Below are 23,063 nucleotides of genomic sequence, written 5' to 3' on the forward strand. Positions count from 1 at the left end.
GTTCCATTGAATTCCAGAAATAGCACGGAACACCGGCCAGACACAGCTGACAAGACAAGAAACGTCCCCAAATCTTCGTCACTTCCGCCCCTCTTCCGCCACCCTCAGATTGAATTGTCATTCTGCACTTGACGTTATTCGTTGCGTCATCACTGAGCGGCTGCCATGTTTATTAGTGGCAATTTTGCAAGAGGCACCTGCCCAAAAGAAATCGTTGTTTAATGAGTCACCAAAGAGCGAATGATAACAGGAAACAGTGTGCAGGGCTTGGGAACAAATATGGAAAGAAATAAACAACTTTTAAAATGAGTATTTGGGAATGTGAGTGTCCCTTAAAACTCTGTGGGCTTTTTAAACTTTTATTTTCTCTTTAAATGTTATTTTGTTTTCATGTTTGGATAGTACCAAGTCTATATAAAACTAATGTGGAGTTTCTGTAATTTGCTGTACAACTATTATGTTTAGTGCCTTTAAGGCCTTTTCAGTTTTGGAGGCGTTTGGTTGAAAATTAATTTGGTTGGAATTGACAGTAGACACTGTAGGCCTGGGCTACCACTGCAAATAACTGGGCAACCTGTCCCTCACACATAGGGTCACTCCTGAGAGATTGGTGTGAGATTCCTTGTCTGCAGAAGGGATCTCCGATGAATGTTCTGTTATAAAGACAAGTGAAATCTCAGCCATAAAGCAGGACAGAATTATTGCTTTGTGAGAAAAAGTAAGTTTTCAAGTTTTCCAGTCTGAAGGGTGAAGGGACAATTCGGGCCCTTAAGCCACATGTAGGGTTGCCACCTTTTCTGGAAAAAAATACCGGCCTTCCTAGATATTTATCTTTTTTTCCTATTAATAACATTGGGATCAGCCATAATTTTTACAGGCCAGGTGGCAACCCTAGCCACATGTAGGGTTGCCACCTTTTCTGGAAATAAATACCAGCCTTCCTTTCTTTTTTCCCTATTAATAACATTGGGATCAACCATCGGCCAGCTGGCAACCCTAGCCACATGGGAAGGTTTTTATTATTGGGGTATTATGGTGGTGTCAGGGTTTAAATGAAATGGTACAACCCGAGGTCCCTGATTGGTCTGGAGGTAGTGAAGAGTGAGTGACGGGAAAACAGGCTATAAATTAGGGTTGCCACCTGGCCGGTATTTTACCAGCCTAGCCGGTAAAATACCTGCCAGGGCCGGTATTACAAATTTACCAGAAATGTAGCTGCCGGTAATTTGTAATACCTATAACAAAAGCCCTTGGCCCTCCGCCAGAAACTTACCCCTCCTTTGTCTTCTGCCCCTCTTGCGATGGGGCCCCGTCCCCTTTCGCATCACGCTGCACGCGGCTCCGCCCCTTTTTACATCACAACCCGCCCATTTACCCGTGGCCCACCCCACAGCGTTACCGCGCCCCCATCACTGGCCGGTAAATTTTTTTAAAAAAGGTGGCATCCCTACTATAAATAGAGGTGCATAAGCTAAAGGCTAGCTGTTACCTCAGCACTGGCTGGAGCAGGGTTTCCAGGTTGGCAGTTTTCCAGCCAAATTGGGCTACTTATTTAAAGCCTAGGCGGGTTTTGAAAGTACAAACTCACCAAGGTACGGATTTGGGCCTTTGGCTGGTTTGTATAGCTTTTTCCTAGCCCTATTGTGCCAAGCCTGCGTCTCCCAATGCATGTTGGGTAATGTCGTTTTTGTTTGACAATTTACCAACTGCCAAGTTTCATGTAAGACTACAATACCCAGCATGCAATGGGACTGAATTTGGCAGGTTATGAAAGTTGGAACACATTTCTGTGGTTTTTATTTGTTATTACAGTTTTGCTAATGAAGGGGATACTGTAGGACTGGCCAGACCAGGGATGACTTTGATGTAGTTGGCCAGCTTAAATATATTGCAATATATGGACAAATAACCCCTGTTTTGTTTAAAGGGTAAGGCATTTTTAGTAGCTTAAAGGGGTTGTTCACCTTCAAACTACTAGTTGTTTTGAGATAGATCACCAGAAATAATAATAATAATCCAATTACTTTCTATTTTCTTTGTGTCACTGTTTTTCTAATATATACGCGTAAAGTGTCTAAATATAAAATTAACGAGGCTGCTATTCTAAACACTTTTGCAATGTACACTATTTTTTTTTTTAATTTCAAGATATTAAAGGATACATGTACTGTTAACATGAATTAATTTTATTACAACAGCGCCACCTGCTGGTCATTTTCCCACCAGTCTGACCACCAAGTAGTCAAGGAAGTTGTCAGGAGAAAGAAAGAGGCTGCTCTGATGTTCTGCTTAGGAAAGATTTGAGAAAGGTTTCTAATTGTTTTCCTAAGCAGAAGAACATCAGAGCAGCCTCTTTCTTTCTCCTGACAACTTCCTTGACTACTTGGTGGTCAGACTGGTGGGAAAATGACCAGCAGGTGGCGCTGTTGTAACAAAATTCATTCATGTTAACAGTACATGTATCCTTTAATATCTTGGAATTAAAAATAATAAATGTACATTACAAAAGTGATTATTATAGCACCCTCATTCATTTTATATTCACTTATTGTTAAGATGTACTTGTCTTTTAAGCTGCAAGTCACAGTTTCCCCGAGAGACCTGCTTATCTTAAATTGTTACTATTGTATCTTAGTTTATCTTAAATTGTTACAAAAGTATTGAAGTGCAGCCGCTCAGTGTTCTGGGCTCTCTGCCAAAAGTCAATTGAGTTTTAGAAACGTTGTATCTTTTTCTGGCTGTTTAGTGCAGGAGATCAAAGAGAAAGTTGGGACATTTCAGTAACAATCCGGGACTGCGGGTTGAGATGTCAAGTACATTTGGGCACATCCAAACTACCAAACAGCAAGGCTCTATTTTATACTACTGAATGATTTGCCCTGGAATGGACTTGTGTCACCTGCCTAATCAGAGATCACATGGGGTGCAGCTAGGGTAAAAATGATGGTTGATCCCAATGTTATTAATAGGGAAAAAAGATAAATATATAGGAAAGCCGGTATTTTTTTCCAGAAAAGGTGGCAACCCTAGGTGCAGCCTTAGAGAGGGTTTTGTAGTTTATCCAATCTTTACATACTATTTACAGTAAACAGAAGTTACAAGGACAATGGATTTGAATAACACATTTTTTAAGGGATATATTTTACACACTATTCACCATTGATCAAAGTGCTGCTATTGATGCCCCTTTACCACTAGGTTAAATTACTCTTTTGTTACCATTTCAGTTTTTCTATTATGGTTGCTGCCTACTCTATTTAAAAAATGCACAAAATGGATTAAAAGGTCACAGTTGTGTAGAAAACTGGCGTAACCTGGGATAGACAAGTGCATCAACTTCTGGATCTGTAGAAGCTGACTGTCAAGGAGGAAAGGAGTTTAACAGGCAGGCCTGGAGGCATAACAATGAGGGTGATACATTTAGCAGCAATACTGGCTCCGGCCTTAGCCACTGTTTTACTGGTTAGGTAAGTAAAATACTTGCAGGGGTGAAACCCTATGTGCTGTGTTTCCTCCCTAACCTTCCCTACACAGAAACTGTAATCTCTTCTACTATACTCACCTCTTTACCATACTATACCTGCTATCCCACAGCCACACTCCCTTCCCAGAGACTATTATCCACTGTTACTATAGACACCATCTCTCCCTACTATACCTGCTATCCCACAGTCACACTCCCTTCCCAGAGATTATTATCCCCACTGTTACTATAGACACCATCTCTCCCTACTATACCTGCTATCCCACAGTCACACTCCCTTCCCAGAGACTATTATCCCACTGTTACTATAGACACCATCTCTCCCTACTATACCTGCTATCCCACAGTCACACTCCCTTCCCAGAGACTATTATCCCACTGTTACTATAGGCACCATCTCTCCCTACTATACCTGCTATCCCACAGCCACACTCCCTTCCCAGAGACTATTATCCCACTGTTACTATAGACACCATCTCTCCCTACTATACCTGCTATCCCACAGTCACACTCCCTTCCCAGAGACTATTATCCACTGTTACTATAGGCACCATCTCTCCCTACTATACCTGCTATCCCACAGTCACACTCCCTTCCCAGAGACTATTATCCACTGTTACTATAGGCACCATCTCTCCCTACTATATCTGCTATCACACAGTCACACTCCCTTCCCAGAGACTATTATCCCCACTGTTACTATAGGCACCATCTCTCCCTACTATACCTGCTATCCCACAGTCACACTCCCTTCCCAGAGACTATTATCCCACTGTTACTATAGACACCATCTCTCCCTACTATACCTGCTATCACACAGTCACACTCCCTTCCCAGAGACTATTATCCCCACTGTTACTATAGGCACCATCTCTCCCTACTATACCTGCTATCCCACAGTCACACTCCCTTCCCAGAGACTATTATCCACTGTTACTATAGGCACCATCTCTCCCTACTATACCTGCTATCCCACAGTCACACTCCCTTCCCAGAGACTATTATCCCACTGTTACTATAGACACCATCTCTCCCTACTATACCTGCTATCCCACAGTCACACTCCCTTCCATAGACTATTATCCCCACAGCTCCCCCTAGCGACACCTCTAGCAGCACCACACGTAAAACAGCTGCACAATCTCACAGACAGAGCGGATGTGGAGGAGTTGCGCGTGCGCACTTCGAATCCCAGTGGCTGGTGACGCTAGTATTCCGGGAGCGGGAAGTTTGCAAGTGTAGAGATCTGGCGCGCTGATGAACATGCACAGGTAACCGGGATCCTTTATGTTGTGTGTGTTCTCTTTGTTACCGATCAGATGCCCTGGGGATCTCCCATTCCTGTTGTAAATTCCACAGGACAGAATACTTTTGGCTTCCGGATAAAAACCCATTTTCGCTCCAGCTGTTTAAGGAGATAAAAGTCGCCGCAGCAACAGTGCTTCTGGGAATTGTAGTCTGTGCCGGAGCTTTCTAAGGCTTTGCTGATTGTTGGCTTTTCTTTAGACTGTTTGTGATTCCCTCTCTCTAATTCTCTCTCTCTAATTCTCTCTCTCTCTGCCCCTATCTCTTTGTTTCTGCGCTAAATAATGTGCCAATTGCGCCAATTTGCTACTCAGTCACCATTACTGTTTGTCTTTGCCTTTGCATGTTTATTTCTGTTCCTATGGCCAGAGGGGGAGAGAGACTTTGCCTGGGACCCCAACCTCACAAAGGGCCCTCCTGCTGCTGCTACATACAAAGTACAAAGGGCATATTCTAATATTTAATAATTATTGTAAGTGTAAAGTACCTGGTGTTTCCCAGATAAGGAATCTTTCTGCAGTTTGGATCTCCATACCGGAAATCTAGTAAAAACATCTTTTAAGACCACGCGAGTAGATTCGGGGAGATAAGTCAGCCCAGTGACCAATCTCTTCTTCGGGGCGACAATCTCCCCGAACTGCCTTCCCCCTGCCCTCCACCGGCTAAAATGAAAATCGCCTGCAGCATTGCACGCGCAGCGCTTTGTTTTCCAAACTCGCCTGAAGTTTCCTCGTGAGGCAGCTTCGGAATACGAAGCGCCGCGTGTGCATTGCCGCAGGCGATTTTCATTTTAGCCAGCGGAAGGCAGTTCGGGGAGATTGTCACCCCGAAAAAGAGATTTGTCACTGGGGCGACTAATCTCCCCGAATCTGCTCGTGTGGCCTGACCCCAAACCCAATAGGATTGTGTTGCCTCCAGGAAGGATTAATTATATCTCAGGATCAAGTACAAGTATGGGACCTGTTATCAATAATGCTCGGGACCTGGGGTTTTCCAGATAAGCAATCTTTATGCAATTTGGATCTCCATACTGTAAATCTACTATAAAAATAATTAAAACATTAAACCCAATAGACTATGGAAAAAACAAACCACAGAACCTAGTGCAATATTGTTAATATTCAGTGTTACAACACTAATCTGTGTGTGTCTTGAACCATAGAAAGTCTATGCACAGATTTTTTGTTGTGTGTTTTAAAGTGCTACAGTGACTTCTACAAAGTGCTATCTCCAAAATAAACTTATAATTAAGTCAAAGTGCTTTTAGTACTTGCTTCAAAAGGTAAAATGAATTAAAATAAGGCACAATGGTGTTTTCTTCAATCAGTAAAAATCAGCATGTGGCTTCTCCACTCTCTGGTGGGATTGGCAATTTACAAGATTGCTGATTTCAAAACAGCACATCAATATCAGCTCCAGGGTATTCCTTTTTCTGTTAAGACAATGCCTACATAGCATTTGTTTTTAGATGGGGTCAGTGACTCCCGTATGAAAGCTGAAGAACGTCAAAAGAAAAAGACAAATCATTACAATAAAACTATAAAAAGTGAATAATGACGACCAATTGAAAAGTTGCTTATAATTGGCCATACTATAACATACTAAAAAAGTTAACTGAAAAGTGAACCACCTCCTTGAAAGATGATATTTAAAAGCACATTTTGTTGCTGTTTTTGGCATAACAGGAGGCAGCAGGGTGGAATTTATGCGGTTTTGGGTCACTAGTTAATTTTTAGTATGATGTAGAATGGCCACTTCTAAGTAACTTTTCAATTGGTCTTCATTATTTTTTTTTTTTATATAGTTTTCGAATGATTTGCCTTTCTCATCTGATTCTTTCCAGCTTTCAAATTGGGGGTCACTGCCCCATCTAAAAACAAGTGCATTGTAACGCTACAAATATATTGTTACTTTTTATTACTTATCTTTCTATTCAGGCCTCTCCTGTTCATATTCCAGTCTCTTATTCAAATCGGTGCATGGTTGCTACGTTATTTTGGACCCTAGCAACTAGATTGCTGAAATTGCAAACTGAATAAAAAGATAAATAACTCAAAACCCCGTAATAATAAAAAAAATGAAAACCAGCTGCAAATTCTTAGAATATCACTACATCATACTAAAAGTTAATCTAAAGGCGAACAACCCCTTTAAAAGAGTGGTGCAGACTGCTATGAATTCTGGGAAGATGCTAAAGGGTATTGGACACTAGGGCTGCTGCACAAGTAGTAATATTTATTATATGTAACGGGCTGATTTGTCCAGTAAATACAGAAGACATGAGACTTTCTTTCTGTGTTGTAGGAAACATCTTCAGGAGATCTCGGCTTCCAGCAGGAACGCATCTAACCTCATGTGGTGCTGGGACTCCAACAAGCCGTCTGACCTTTTCTCCGGAATGGGGGTGACCCCTATGGAAAAGGATTTGCAAGAGACAGAAAATACCCCTCAGGACTATATTGTGAAAGCCACTCCACCCCAGAAACGGCAGAGGCCGAGGGATCGGGACGAGTGCTTTGTGATTGCACGGCGGCCCCGGGTGGCCAGACCTGCTCAGTCAGGTACAGAACTTGTGTCAAAAAGTTTATTTTCCCTTTAAACTGCTGGCTTCCCACTAGCGGCGCCGTAATGCCTGGATCAGATGGGCAGGTATCATTTAAGGTAAGGACACACGGGCAGATTCAGGGAGATTAGTCATCCCGGCAACAAATCTCCTCTTCTTCGGGGCGACAATCTCCCCAAACTGCCTTCCCGCCGACTATTATGAAAAATCGCCAGCGGTATGGCACTTGCGTCACTTTGTTTCCTGAAGTTGCCTAACGGGGAAATTTCAGGCAACTTCGGAAAACAAAGAGCCAGGTGTTATGTTTTGATAGCCACACCAGGAGTGCCATCCCGCTGGCGATTTTTCATTATAGCCGGCAGGAAGGTAGGGGAAGGCAGTTTGGGGAGATTGTCGGCCCGAAGAAGAGGAGATTTTTCGCCAGGAGACTAATCTCCCTGAATCTGCCCGTGTGTCCTTACCCGTAGACTTTTTTTTTTTTCAACCCCTGGCTGGCCGGCAATGGGGGCTGCTGATAGGGCCCCAGTAGCAGCACCCTAATGCCTGGAGCAGGTATAATTTAGACAGTCTTTTTTTTCAAACTAAATTACTATGTTTCAGCTTTCCCGCACTGCCCTCCTCCTATTCTTCAGGGCATAGCATGCAGGGGGTGTTACAGTATTTACATACAAGGCTCGGCGGTGGCTGTAGAAATAGCCCTGGGGGCTTTGGCATAAGGCTACATAACATGACTTGGCTCCACTGCTCTCGGCCTGTGTATTTATTTCAGACTGGGAGAAGCGGATCCGCTCGGTGCCCCATCTCCATTGATTTGAATAAGATCCACAAGTGCAGTCACTTGCAGTCACGTGCAGCAGCCCAAATACACAAAGACAAGCATTTTCACTCTGACCTTTGCCCTGCTCTGGAGTCTGTCCTTGGCCTAATGGTCATATAGACTTTTCTGTTTGTTTTTGTCTGTTTTTCTATCTCACATTTTGTCCAAATTGTGTTAAATTGTGTTGAACTTAGTGTATTCTCGTATGTGTGTAAGGAAATCTGCATAAAGAGGTGACAATGGCTTTATCACCTTATAGTGCTCTCCTGCTGTGACTGTCAGCCTTATCTGAGTACATTCCTGCTCCTCCCCCCTCTGCCCAACTGCCAGCCCCTCAGAGCACCATATGCCGGGATAACGTAGTCTGGTGCCGGCTGACTCTCCTTGTATTTGCTTAGTGTTTGGGCTGGGGGGATGCCGAGACTGACACCCAGCAGTGCCAGCACCAGACTTCTTAGCCCAAAGTAGCGTTGAGCTAATGCCATCCTCATGCACCTCTCACTCATATGGCAAATAATCAAACACATGGGCACAGTAGCTCACTTCAGACATTTATTTGTGCAAAATCATTACAGCAATTAATTACAAAATTATACAAACAAAAAAAACTTATCATACCACCAGGCTGTGTCTTCCCCCTGTCCACATACCTCATGTAGGGTTGCCATTTTTTCTGGAAAAAAATACTCGCCTCCCTATATTTTTATGGTTTTTCCATATAAATAACATTGGCATCAAGCAACATTGTTACTGGCCGGGCCGGTATAATACCAGCCAGGTGGCAACCCTAACCTCATGTCAGCCACTCCCTTCTGATGAGTTTCACAACATTGGGAGCTTCGTCAGAGGATGTGCTTGTATGTGCCGTCTTCTCCACCGGAACAGGTGCAGACGCATGGGTTGGATTCCGGCATCAAAATGCATAGCCAAGTATTTTCTGCTCTATGAATCTGCAGCTGAGTAGCCCAGTGTCACTTTTAGTGTCGCTGCTATTTCGGGAGATTAGTCACCCAGCGACAAATCTCTTCTTCGGGCGACTAATCTCCCTGACCTGCCTTCCCTCTGGCTAGAATCTAAATCGCTGGCGGGATGGCACTTGGATCGCTTCTGCTTTCCGAAGTCGCCTGAAGTTTCCTCGTGTTCCGAGTGCCAATGCCACCGGCTATTTACATTCTAGTCGGCAGGAAGGCAGTTTGGGGAGATTAGTCGCCCAAAGAAGAAGAGATTTGTCGCTGGGCGACTAATCTCCCCAAATAGCAGCGTGTGTCTCTGTCCTTACTGCTGTACTACAAGTTGGAGTGATATCACCCCCTCCCTTTCCCCCCCAGCTGCCTAACAACAGAACAATGGGAAGGTAACCAGATAGCAGCTCCCTAACACAAGATAACAGCTGCCTGGTAGATCTAAGATCAGCAATTAATAGTAGAAATCCAAATCCCACTGAGACACATTCAGTTACATTGAGTAGGAGAAACAACAGCCTGCCAGAAAGCAGTTCCATCCTAAAGTGCTGGCTCTTTCTGAAAGTACATGACCAGGCAAAATGTCCTGAGATGCACCTACACACCAATATTACAACTAAAAATACACTTGCTGGTTCAGGAATGAAATTTTATTGTAGAGTGAATTATTTGCAGTGTGAACAGTGTACTTTAGAAATAAAAACGGCACCATAAAAAATCCCAACAAAATCCCCTTAACATTAGCCTTAAGCTTAAAAGTGTCAGAATTGTTTTTTCCCATTCAAGAAAATGGCAGCTATAAAATTATACACCATTATTATTAAGATATGTTTATAAAGCATCAACATATTCTGCAGCGCTGTACACTAAATTATACATGGAACATACTGAATGACATACATAGCAACCGATAACCAATACAAGAGGTGAAGAGGACCCTGCCCAAAAGAGCTTTCAGTCTGATAGTCTAACTAAGCGGGGACACTGCACTCATTATAATTCCCATAAGAGAGTGAAAGGTTGTTTCTTCATCCTGCAGGATCTGACTGCTGTCCAACTGCGTTTTGGGCCCAACTGTCACATTCTGATCATACTGTAGGAGTAAGGGGCCCATCAGGGAAAGATTCGTGAATGCAATCCTCACACAAGGGGAATTTTAAAGCTACCAGATAATGGTTGAACTGCTTTACGGTATTTGCAGCTTACCTTGTTGTCATTGCTCACAGTCTCAATATATATATTTAGCAGCTGTTGTCTGTCCTGCTTGTCGATAGTCAAACCATTAGAAATGGCGCAAGGTAACCAGTACATATTGCTTCAGCATTGGCTGCCCCTCCCTGCACCAGTTGCTGATCATGAGCAAAGGCAAAGCTGCAAGAACCAATACATGTACCCAGGGCCACCATCAGAAATTATGGGGCCCTGTACGGCAAAAGTTTCTGGTCCCCCTGGGCTCCACCCACCCCAGACCCATTGGTGGCTAGCCCCCCCCTGCAAGTTAAAAAAACAAAAAAAAACATGAATGACCTGCCCCCTACAAAAGTTTATAAACTCCCCCAAGAGTAAAAAACAAAAATATTGGTGGGCAGCCCCCCCCCCCCACACACACAAGTTAAAAAAGAAAAAAATTAGTGGCCAAGGTCTGACAGGGTCTGGCTCTCTAACAGCAGGGGTGCAGCTCGGCCGGGCCCCTAATTTGTAATATCCTTAACAAAAGCCCTTGGCCTGCCCCAATCTGCTCGAAACGTAACTTTTCTCCGCCTTCTGTCCATCTTGTGATGTCTCCACCCCCTTTTACGTCACAGCCTGCCCCTTTTACATCACAGCCCATCCCTTTTACATCACAGGCCGCCCCTTTTGTTCCCGTCCCCACCACCGGCCAGTAGAAATTTAATGAAAAGGTGGCAACCCTAATGGCAGCTCACTATTCTTAGTCTTTATGAGAGTCACAGATAATCATTAATCACCTACCTCTTCCTTTTCAGTCATCTCCTGGGACGCATTGCCTGATGAGTTGCTGTTGGGCATCTTTAACTATCTGCATCTCATTGATCTTCTGAGAGCTTCCCGGGTCTGCAAGCGATGGCAGCGGCTTTTGTAAGTTAATTGTTAATGAAATATCGTATATATTCACTGTTGATCACTGTCTGCCATATACATTGCTCCATTTATATGAATGGCACTTTGATGTTTTCATCCCTGCGGTTTGTCCCTGCGAGGCCTCCTTGTTCTGCACGTGCTACAAGTCTTACCATTGCCTGGACTGGGATTCAAAACAGGCCCTTGCATTCCAAGCATCAAAAGTGCCAGTATAAAACGCCAGTCTATGGCAGCTTACAGCAGCCCCTTTGGCATTTAAAGGAGAACTAAAGCCTAACTAAAGAATTAGCTAGAAATGTTGTACATTATGTTTTGTGCTTCTGTACCAGCCCAAGGCAACCACATACCTTTAGCAGTAAAGATCTGTGTCTCCAAAGATGCCCCAGTAGCTCCCCATCTTCTTTTCTGCTGATTCACTGCACATGCTCCGTGCTGCTGTCACTTACTGAGCTTAGGGACCCACTCACAATATACAGTACACATAGAATAGAAATGTCACAATATAAGGCTGATTAGTAATTAATACAGATAATTACTACATGGCAGCACAGAAACCAGTGCAATTAGCATCAGAATTTAATAATCAGCCCTGTAGCATCAGCTTATATTACAGGGGAAGCTCATTTTCTGTTGGATAATTAGCGACGACCCCTAAGCTTAGCTTCTCAACAGCTGCTCAGAGCCCACTGAGCATGTGAGTGTCACAGACACTTTCCAAGATGGTGACCCCCTGTGACAAGTTTGAAGTCCTGGATTATTGCTGCTATTGACAAGCTGAAACTTTAGGCTGGTGCAATAAGTTCAGTATATAAAATTTGGCATTTTTAGCAATATTATTTTTAGGGTTTAGTTTCCCTTTAACAGTATCCAGACTACCAGTCCAGGTGCTACATTGCATAAGGTGATGCTACTAGGGAACATAATAGCCTCAGCCTATAAAATTGTAACCGTGCCCCCTCTTAGTTTACCTGTCTTTCCGCCCCCCTAGAACTGACGAGTCCCTGTGGCACAGCCTGGATCTTACTGGCAAACACGTGGCAGATGGAGTCATCGGTAGGGTATTGTCTCTGGGAGTGGTTCTATTTCGGTGCCCCAGATCCTGCATTGGAGAGCCAATGTTTACAAAGACTAGGTAAGCGTCCACCATGGATCCTAACATTTCTGCTAAACAGGCTGCTAGCTGTGTGCCTGGGGAATTCTAAATACAATCAATTAAATATTCTGCATTGTTTCTGAAATAATACGTTTATCTTCACTATTCCTCTCTCGGAATCTGTTTCTCTTCATTCTCTCTTCATGCAGCAGTTGGGTGTCAGATAGTTACTGACAGATCCAATATATCTTATAGGGGGGCTCCTTTCCTAGCAGATGAATTAGATCTCACTCAAATAACTGATTCCAGTACAAACAAAATCTAACAAAATAACTTCCTTTTGCACAAATTCTGCATGTAGAGAGACATGATGTCTGGTGATTTTAATAGAGTGGGCTCTAATACATCTTCTAGGCAAAAGGAGCCCCCCTATAAGATATATTGGAGGTAACTATGAGTATCTGACACCCAACTCCTGAATGAAGAGAGAATAAAGAGAAACAGATGCTGAGAGATAGTGAATATAAACTTGATTATTTCAGAATAAATGCAGATATTTAATTGATTGTATTTAGAAAGTTTCTTATTTCAGTATGAGGAAGCTTATATAGAATTTTCATAGTTCCCCTTTATTAATCCGATAAAATAGGTTTGTCTAATGACCCTGTAATGTTATTGTCCCATTAATCTTTATTTGCTTTTTCTTAGACCTCTGCGCCTGCATCACATGGACCTTTCTAATTGTACAATAAGTGTGGGTGCTCTTCAGAGTATCCTCTCCCGCTGTTTTAAACTGCAGAACCTGAGCTTGGAAGGACTGGTACTCTCCGACAAGATCATCAGGTAAGACAGCATTACTGTGCGCACTGGGCTATCTCTTAATGAGTGTAATCAATTGGAAATTGGGATTCGTCGTTAGCTGAGATGGATGTGCCAGAACACTCCAGGGGAAGAGTAGCTGGATAAATGTATCTATTATTAAGGATGCTCCGAATCCAGGATTCGGTTCGGGATTCCGCAAGGATTCTGCCTTTTTCAGCAGGATTTGGATTCGGTTGAATCCTTCTGCCTGGCCAAACTGAATCCAAATCCTAATTTGCATATGCAAATTAGGGGCGAGGATGGAAATCTTGTGACTTTTTGTCACAAAGTAAGGAAGTAAAAAAAGGTTTCCCCCTTCCCATCCCTAATTTGCATATGCAAATTAGGATTCGGTTCGGTATTCGGCCAAATTTTGCAGAGGATTCAGGGGTTTGGCTGAATCTAAAATAGAGGATTCGGTGCATCCCTATCTATTAGTGATACACCAAATCCACTATTTTGGATTCGGCGAACCCCCGAATCCTTTGCCAAAGATTTGGCCAAATCCGAATTAGGATTCAGTTTGGCCTGGGAGAAAGATTCATCCGAATTCTGCTGAAAAAGGCCGAATCCCGAACCGAATCCTGGATTCGGTGCATCCCTACTATCTATTATAGGTTCATTTTACTATTTTTATTGGGGTAATATATTATGGTCTAGCAACCAATGAGCAGGCAGCATTTCCTAGTCACCTCTTGGCAAGTAAAGATCTGACCCGGGGGAACTTCATGACGATATTGCCCTGCATTTGCTGCTTCAGGGTTTCTTAGGATAATAATGGTGTCAAACTGCAAGTAGTATTTAAGGGGTGGTTCACCTTTAAAGTAACTTTTATTATGTTATAGAACGACCAATTCTAAGCAACTTTTCAATTGGTTTTCATTATTCATTTTTATAGTTTTGTCTTTTTCTTCTGATTGTTTGCAGCTTTCAAATGGGCATCGCTGTCCCCCTTTTAAAAAAACAAATGCTCTGTAAGGCTACAAATGTATTGTTATTGTTACTTTTTATTACTCATCTTTCTATTCTGGTCGTCTCCTATTCATATTCCAGTCTCTTATTCAAATCAATGCATGTATGTAAGATATAGTGGCCCTTTAAAAAGAACATGAGTGAGTATCACAAGAGAGATTATGGGACAGTTCTTGGCTGGCAGTTGCACTCGTTCTATTCTCGTTGCAATTTCCATTCAGCCTGTAACTGCATCTGTGTAACGTCATGTGACCACTCACCGCCATGTTTTATTTCAGCTCTGTTTCACAGAATGAAGATCTGCTCCGATTAAACATTGGCGGCTGCTCAGGGTTCAGTTCGGAATCGCTCTCGGAAATGTTAAGCAACTGTTCTAGGTGAGGTTTGTTTAACCCTGTGTGCCCCTGCACTTAGTGTGGAATTTGTGTGAGGTTTAAGGGCTGACTTGTCTGTTATTAATGATGCATCTGTCTGGTAATATTTCCAGTAGAGAACTACCAAGGACAAATAATAGAGGAGATCCATTGGGGCTCATTTATAAACACTGGGCAGATTTGCCCCTGAGCAGTAACCCATAGCAACCAATCAGGGATTAGCTTTTTTCAGCCAGCTGCAGGTTGAACACTGAAAGCAATCATCTGATTGGCTGCCATGCGTTACTGTCCAGGTGCAAATTTAACATGATGTAGACTAGGCTTGGGCGAATTTGACCTGTTCGTTTCGCCAAAAATTCCTTGCCGGCGAAATGTTGCCGACGCCCATTAAAGTCTACGAGTGCCAAATAAGATTTTGACATGCGTTACCATACAAGTCTATGGGCATCGTTTCCACGGTGAAACAAGGCGAAAATATTTGCCCATCCCAAATGTAGACTATTTAGGTATTTAGATTTTGGTTCAGCAGCAGTTTAGTTTGGTATTTGGTCACTACGGTCTGACCCTAGCAACCCTGAAGTGGTTTGAATGATAGATGGGAATATGAATAGGACAGAGCCTGCGTAAACAAAAGAGGCAGAATATGAAGGCAAATAATTCAAAAACTATAATAAAGAAAACCAGGGGGAGTTCACCTTTACATAAATTTTTAGTATGTTCTAAAACTTAAGCAACTTTTACATTGGACTCGTTTTTGGAATTATTTGCCTTTTCTTCTGATTCTTATCAGCACTCAAATGGGGGTCACTGACCCCATTTAAAAATAAGGCTACACAAGTATCATTATTACCACTTTTTATTACTCCTCTTTCTATTCAGGCCTCTCCTATTCATATTCCAGTCTCTTATTCAAATCACTACATGGTTGCTAGTGGAATTAGGACTTTAGCAACAAAATTACAGAAATCGCAAACTGGAAAGCTGCTGAATTACTCAAGAACCATAAACTGAAAACAATTTGCAAATTGTCTCAGAATGTCACTCTCTACATCATGCACAGTTAATTTAAAGTTGAACGACCCCTTTAAAGCCGAACCACCGCTTTAAGGAGCCGGTGCTGATACACCATTTATAGCCCCACCTCCAGGATATGACCTCATCTGTATGAGCTGTATTTTCTTAGCATATGTGACCCACGCTGTTATTTTAGCTTTAGTTACCCTTTAACTTTATAGCATCACTTTGAAATGAAGCCAATTCATATACATTTGATGGCAGTGTGTGTGTATAATAAGTAAATGTGCGGGACTGGGAGTTTGGGGGCCTGTTGCTGATCTCTGGATAATTTTATGTTGCAGGTTGGATGAACTGAACTTGTCCTGGTGTGATTTTACAGCAGATCATGTGAAGAGTGCTGTGGGACACCTGCCAGGCAGTCTAACCCAATTCAATTTCAGCGGCTACCGGCAGAACCTGGAGCTCTCTGGTACTTCCTATATAATATTATATATTTACTTACATATTCTCAGTCTTATGGGACTTCCTGCTACAGGTTTGGCTTTGGATCTATCCGTACAATGATTCACATTATTCTCAGCAAGAGGCCATAGCACGTTTGTTGGATAGTGTTGAACTCCCACACTCATCTATAGGGCTGGACAAGTGACCTGAAATCCAGTGACCCATGACTTGACCACTGGTCGGGTGGCTTTAGGTTGAAATTTGGGCAACCATTGTGAGTTAAAGGGGGAACGATCGCGAAAATGAAAATTGAATATAAGCTTCCTCATACTGAAATAAGAAACTTTCTAAATACAATCAATTAAATATTCTGCATTGTTTCTGAAATAATCAAGTTTATATTCACTATCCCTCTCTCAGCATCTGTTTCTCTTCATTCTCTCTTCATGCAGCAGTTGGGTGTCAGATATTCACTGACAGTTAGATCCAATATATCTTATAGGGGGGCTTCCTTTCCTAGCAGATGTATTAGAGCTCACTCAAATAACTGATTCCAGTACAAACAAAGTAACTGCCTTTTTGCACAAATCCTGCAGGTAGAGAGACATGAATTCTGGTGATTTTAATAGAGTGGGCTCTAATACATCTTCTAGGCATAAGGAGCCCCCATATAAGATATATTGGATCTAACTGTCAATGAAAATCTGACACCCAACTGCTGCATGAAGAGAGAATGAAGAGAAACAGATGGTGAGAGAGGAATAGTGAAGATAAACTTGATTTCAGAAACAATACAGAATATTTAATTGATTGTATTTAGAAGGTTTCAGTATTTCAGTTCAACCCCCCTTGTGTATTTGAGGAAGCTTAGATTCAATTTTCAGTTTTGCGAAAGTTCCCCTTTAAGCTGGCCTTAGTGCAGATTTTATCCTTCTGTCCGACCAACAGCGTTCATTGCAATCCCCCGACCTACAACGATCCAGATTAATATAAAGTAGTAAAAAAAAAAAAAATCAGATGATCTGGTCACGAATTGACAGTCAGCAATTGTATAAGAAAGTTATGTCTGACAGATAGTAGTGACAGTCAGCCATTGATATGGTCAGATAGGCAATACATGCAGAGATATTATCTTTAGCCAACAGAAATCTTCTAACCTGTCTGATCAACTAAACGACTGATCACCATGGTATGGAAATCCACACACAGTCCAACAATCGCACTAAATGAAGATTCGTACGACTTTATCTTGGTGTTTATGGCCAGCTTTAGGGTGGGGTGCAGGTCAGACTGGGGGAGTGTGTTGGAACCAGAGGCAGCACAGAAGTAGCAGAGTACAGAGCAAGATAACGAGGTTACATGCCAGGTGCGGGTCCTACAATGGCAACATTTTGCAGGTTACAGTCAAGGGCGGGTTGAGTTTTTTATTGATCAGCACATCACTAAGCTGTAAGCTCTGCTGTTGCACATCCCCTCTGAAGAATTGTCCTTCCTTCCAAGGAATTAGTACAGTCTGTGCCTCTAGTTATTGGGCTGCTGGTCATAGCACCATGTCATTCTGTAGCTGATCATTCTTGGCTGCTCCCATTCCCAAAGAAAGAGCAGATCCGTAAGGTATTTTGCTTTCACTCTGTGACAAGGTTAAAGGAGTTGTTCAGCTTCCAACACTTTTTTCAGTTCAGTTGGTTTCAGACAGTCACAAACAGAAAATAGAAAGTAATTGGAAAAAGTCTTTATTTCTGGTGTAGTATTTTTCTAATATTAAAGTGTAACGTGTCATTTTTCATCTTCTAAAGCAGCTCTAGGAAGGGGGGGGGCGCCGACCCTGTAAACTGTTTTCAATTGATACATTTAGTTGTTACATTTCTTATCTTTGTCCCTACTGAGCAGAATCCCTGGGTTTCATTACAGGCAGCTGTTAGAATTGATACAATAATTGCTAAAACTCCAGAGACGCTGCTGACAAATGTATCAACTAATGGAGCAAATTGTAACAATTTAGAATCTGCACCTGAATTACTGAGCTGCCAGACTCAAACACTAGAGTCAGGGACATTCAACTTTACACTTAGGAAAAGTTTGGAAAAACAGTAAAAAATTAAAAATGGAAAGTAATTGAAAAAAAGTTTATTTCTTGGGAACAATATGAAATCAACTGAACTGAAAAACGTGATTATAAGGTGAACAACCCCCTCAATCTTACCATAGATGTTTTGGCATTAGTAACCCTTATATGCTATTGGTAGGGAAGAGGAGTGTTACTGGAGCCAATCACATGACCTGGTGTATTTCTCATCCATTATAAACCCCAGCTCAGTAGAAACAGCACATAACTTTTATTTGCTTTACTTCTAGATGTGAAGACTCTTGTGACCCGATGCCCTGAATTAACAGACTTGGACTTAAGGTAATAAATGTAATTTCACAGCCTGTGTGTATTTGTTTGTGTATCATATTGCTGCACCCACCCACCGTAGCACCGCCGCCCTAGTGGCAGATAAATTGTATTGCTGGCACAATCGTCTGTATGGTAAATCTATATGGGAAGCTCCTACTTGTTAATAAAATCAAGGAGAGCTGTTCTGCACACTCAATACATTACACTCTCATGCTTTATCATTGGGTTAAGGGGATATAAATGTAAGGCAGATCAAGCTTTAAAGAGGTTTACATGAACTTTTAGTATGATGTAGAGCAGGGATCCCCAACCTTTTTTACCTGTGCGCCACATTCAAATGTAAAAAGAGTTGGGGAGCAACACAAGCATGAAAAAGTCTCTTGGGATGACAAATAAGGGCTGTGATTGGCTATTTGGTGTCCCCTATGGAGACTGGCAGCCTACAAGAGACTCTACTTGGCACTTTACTTAGTTTCAATGCGATTAAAACTTGCTTTCAAGTCTGGAATTCAAAAATAAGCCCCTGCTTTGAGGACACTGAGAGCAACATCCAAGGGGTTGGGGAGCAACATGTTACTCACGAGGTACTGGTCGGGGATCACTGATGTAGAGAGTGATATTCTCTATTCTGTAATTGGTTTTCATTTTTGTTTATTTGTGATTTTTGAGCTATTTAGCTTTTTATTCAGCAGCTCTTCAGTTTGCAATATTATCCAAATCAGTGCACGGTTGCTAGGGGAATTTGGACCCTAGCAACCAGATGGCTAAGAGACTGGAATAGAAATAGGAGAGGCCTGAATAGAAAGACGAGTAATAAAAAGTAGCAATAACAATACATGTGTAGCCTTACAGAGTATTTGTTTTTAGATGGGGTCAGTGACCCCCATTTGAAAGCTGGAAAGAGTCAGAAGAAGAAGGCAACAAAATTCAAAAACTATATATATATATATATAAAAAAAAAAAGCGGCAGTTGAAAAGTTGCTTAAAAGTAGATTCTGTGTGCCACTGAATAAAACCAGAACACTTATGCGGGTCACACTCTATTGTGCCAAAAAACTGGTGATAATGAACTGGATGAGTACAAACAGCCCCACTGTTACCCAATGGGTCAATCTAATTAACAAAACTCTCCCCTCCATTAAACTCTCTTATCTGGCAAGAGGGTGCCCGCATAAATCGGAGAGAATATGGAGCCCGTGGCTGGATGTTAACCTGCTACAAATTCCGGTTATTTGACGTACAAAAGGCTGTCAGTTAGGAGGTTGCGTATAATATTGTAGGTGTTGTATAACGTATTGTACATGTTGACTCCTTTGATGGCTCTCCCTGCGAGGACCACTGAAGACATCACGTTTCTCTGCTTAATCTTAATTGTGAACCAAGTTTGTGTTGGTTGTATATTTCCCCTCCCCCTTCCCTGTAATAAAATAAAGACTTAAAAAAAAAAAAAGTAGCCATTCTGTAACATACTAAAAAGTTAACTTAATGGCCAATTAGCCCATTAAGACTACACTACAACATATATGAATTGCCTCTGTACACATGTGCCATGATGAATGAGGTCCCATTTATGTAGTTGTGCCCAAGAATGACTTATGAACTGATAATACTGTAAGTCAGTGATCCCCAACCAGTGGTTCATGAGTAACATGTTGCTCTCCAACCCCTTGGATGTTGCTCCCAGTGGCCTCAAAGCAGGTGATTATTTTTGAATTCCAGGCTTGGAGGCAAGTTTTGGTTTCATAAAAACCAGGTGCACTGCCAAACAGAGTCTCAGGGTAGGTTGACAATCCACATAAGGGCTACCAAATGGCCAATCGCAGCCCTTATTTGGCTCCCCAAGAACATCTTTCATGCTTGTGGTGCTCCCCAACTCCTTTTACTTCTGAATGTTGCTCATGGGTTCAAAAGGTTGGGGACCCCTGGTGTAAGTGATGTGCATGAAGCCTGGACCCAGGGAACTGATCTAATGAGACTGTTCTTCTTTCATACAGCGACAGTGTGATGCTGACCCCCGACTGCTTCCCAGTTTTGCAGCAGCTCCTCCATCTCCAGCACCTTGGCCTGAGCCGCTGTTATCAGATCTGCCCTTCTACTCTGCTGTAAGTTTATTGCATTACAGTGTCTGCCGCTGCTCTTTCTTGCTGTGTCTTCTGTTTCCTCACTAAACCCTTTAGTACCGGTGTCAATGATTCTCTGTGCAGCTTCATTCCTCCATCTGAGTCAGGGATGCAACAAATCCACTATTTTGGATTCGGCCGAATCCGTTCGTGAAAGTTTCGGGCGAATACTGAACCGAATCTGAATCCTAATTTGCATATTCAAATTAGGGGTGGGAAGGGGAAAACATTTTTACTGGTTTTGAGACAAGTCACGTGATTTCCCTCCCCGTCCCTAATTTGCATATGCAAATCAGGGTTTGTTTGTAATAAATTGTTTTTAGGCTGTTTCTCTGGTTAAAGGAGAAGGAAAGGTTAAAACTAAGTAAGCCTTATCAGAAAGGTCCATCTAAATGTACCAAAGTAGTGCTGCTCTGAGTCCCCTGTCAAAAGAAACACCACATTTCTTTCCTTCTATTGTGTACTCATGGACTTCTGTATCAGACTTCCTGCCTTCAGCTTAAATCTCATTGCCCTGGGCAAGAGCATGCTCAGTTTGCTCCTCTCCCCCCACCCCTCCCTTCTCTACTGTAATCTGAGCCCAGAGCAGGGAGAGAGACTCAGGCAGGAAGTGACGTCACACCACATTAATACTGCAGCTGCTATTCTAAACAAACAGAGTTTCTAGAGCTTTTTACTCAGGTATAGTAAAACATTCTACAGAATAAATATAGCATTCTAGCTTGCACTATTGCAACTAATCTATTGGCAATAAGATGCCTCCGTAGCTTTCCTTCTCCTTTAAACATTCCTTAAAGGGATACTGTCATAAGAAAACATGTTTTTTTCAAAACACATCAGTCAATAGTGCTGCTCCAGCAGATTTCTGTACTGGAATCCAATTCTCAAAAGAGCAAACAGATTTTTTTTTATATTTAATTTTGAAATATGACATGGGGCTAGACATTTTGTCCGTTTCCCAGCTGCCCCCAGTCATGTGACTTGTGCCTGCACTTTAGGATGGAACTACTTTCTGGCAGGCAGTTATTTCTCCTAATGTAACTGAATGTGTCTCAGTGGGACTTGGCTTTTACTATTAAATGCTGTTCTTAGATCTACCAGGCAGCTGTTATCTTGTGTTAGGGAGCTGCTATCTGGTTACCTTCCCATTGTTCTGTTGTTTGGCTGCTGGGGGGGGGAGGGGGTGATATCACTCTAATGGTAGCCATACACGGGCAGATAAAGCTGCCGATATTGGTCTTTTGGACCGATTTGACAGCTTATCTGCCCGTGTATGGGGGCTTCCGACGGGTCTTCCCGATCGATATCTGGCCATGATATCGATCAGGACGGTTGGATTTTTACCCGTCGGAACCCCTTGGCGTATCGTAATTCGATCGTTCGGCCATACGGCCGAACGTTCGAATTACCCCCGATATAGCCATGCAGTTTAGTGGCATATCGGGGAAAGATCCGCTCGTTTGGCGATGTCGCCAAACGAGCGGGTCTTTGAGTCTATGGCCACCTTAACTTGCAGTTAGGGTTGCCACCTTTTTGGGAAAAAAATACTGGCCTTCCTACATTCTTGGCATTTTTTCCTATTAATAACATTGGCATCAAGCATAATTTTTACCGGCCAGGTGGCAACCTTACTTGCAGTACAGCAGACAAGACAATATGTCTAGCCCCAAGCTTTCAAAACTGAATATAAAAAAAATCTGTTTGCTCTTTTGAGAAACTGATTTCAGTGCAGAATTCTGCTGAAGCAGCACTATTAACTGTGTTAAAAAAAAAACAAAAAAACATGTTTTCCCATGACAGTATCCCTTTAATGAATCCCCATAGCCCATTTATATGACCTTATACTCTTTATTTACTCTTATGTTTGCCCTTAGGGAGTTTGGAAAGAAGACCCTGCTAAAGAGTCTGAGTGTATTTGGCATTGTGTCTGAAGGCTCCGTGCAGATCCTGAAGGATTCCCTCCCGCACATAAAGATAAACTGCTCGTACTTCAGCACCATCGGCCGACCCACTTCAGGAATCCGAAAGAGCCGGGAAATGTGGGGCATGAAATGCAAACTGACACTGAACTATAAGGACTACTTGTGATAGGGGAATCTCTGCACAAGGACAAAAGATAGAAAACCAGAACTTTTTTTTTTTTAAATACCCTTTCCTTTTTTTATTAGGTTTTTTTTTTGGGGGGGGGGGGGAATATTCATTTGTACTAAAAGTAATGAAAGGAACCAGGGAGAACAAACACATTTCATGTTCCCTGCCGGTGGTTTGAATGAGCAGTGAAAGCTTCTGCCGGCGGCCGAGTGTTTAGAAGGGCTCCGTAGCCTTTTATTTAGGACTCTGATTTGCTCAGAAATGAACGATACGAAGACGGTCAATGTAAAAAGCCTCTGTCATTGATGTGGTTATTGTGGAACAAGCGACTTGGCAAAGAGATGAGAATGAGGCGTATGCACCCTTAAGATGTTATACAACGGGGGGGATGCTGGGCGTTGTAGTAGCTAAATAATACCTTTCCTTGGACTACAAACCTTGCGGAGTTTGAAATTACTGCCT

The 23,063-nt window shown here is 42.4% G+C and overlaps 1 protein-coding gene across 1 annotated transcript; it reads left to right on the top strand.

The window, feature by feature from the left end:
- Positions 1 to 4,741: 4,741 nt before the first annotated feature.
- Positions 4,742 to 22,598, top strand: skp2.L (S-phase kinase-associated protein 2, E3 ubiquitin protein ligase L homeolog). Its single transcript, NM_001096366.1, is given in 10 exon segments — positions 4,742 to 4,755; positions 7,094 to 7,350; positions 11,117 to 11,228; positions 12,220 to 12,363; positions 13,033 to 13,167; positions 14,436 to 14,534; positions 15,890 to 16,017; positions 18,348 to 18,399; positions 20,385 to 20,492; positions 22,385 to 22,598. Coding segments are annotated over 10 exon segments (1,263 nt in total).
- The last annotated feature ends 465 nt before the right edge of the window (positions 22,599 to 23,063 follow it).

This window comes from Xenopus laevis, chromosome 1L, assembly GCF_017654675.1.
Source record: "Xenopus laevis strain J_2021 chromosome 1L, Xenopus_laevis_v10.1, whole genome shotgun sequence".
NCBI lineage: Eukaryota > Metazoa > Chordata > Amphibia > Anura > Pipidae > Xenopus > Xenopus laevis.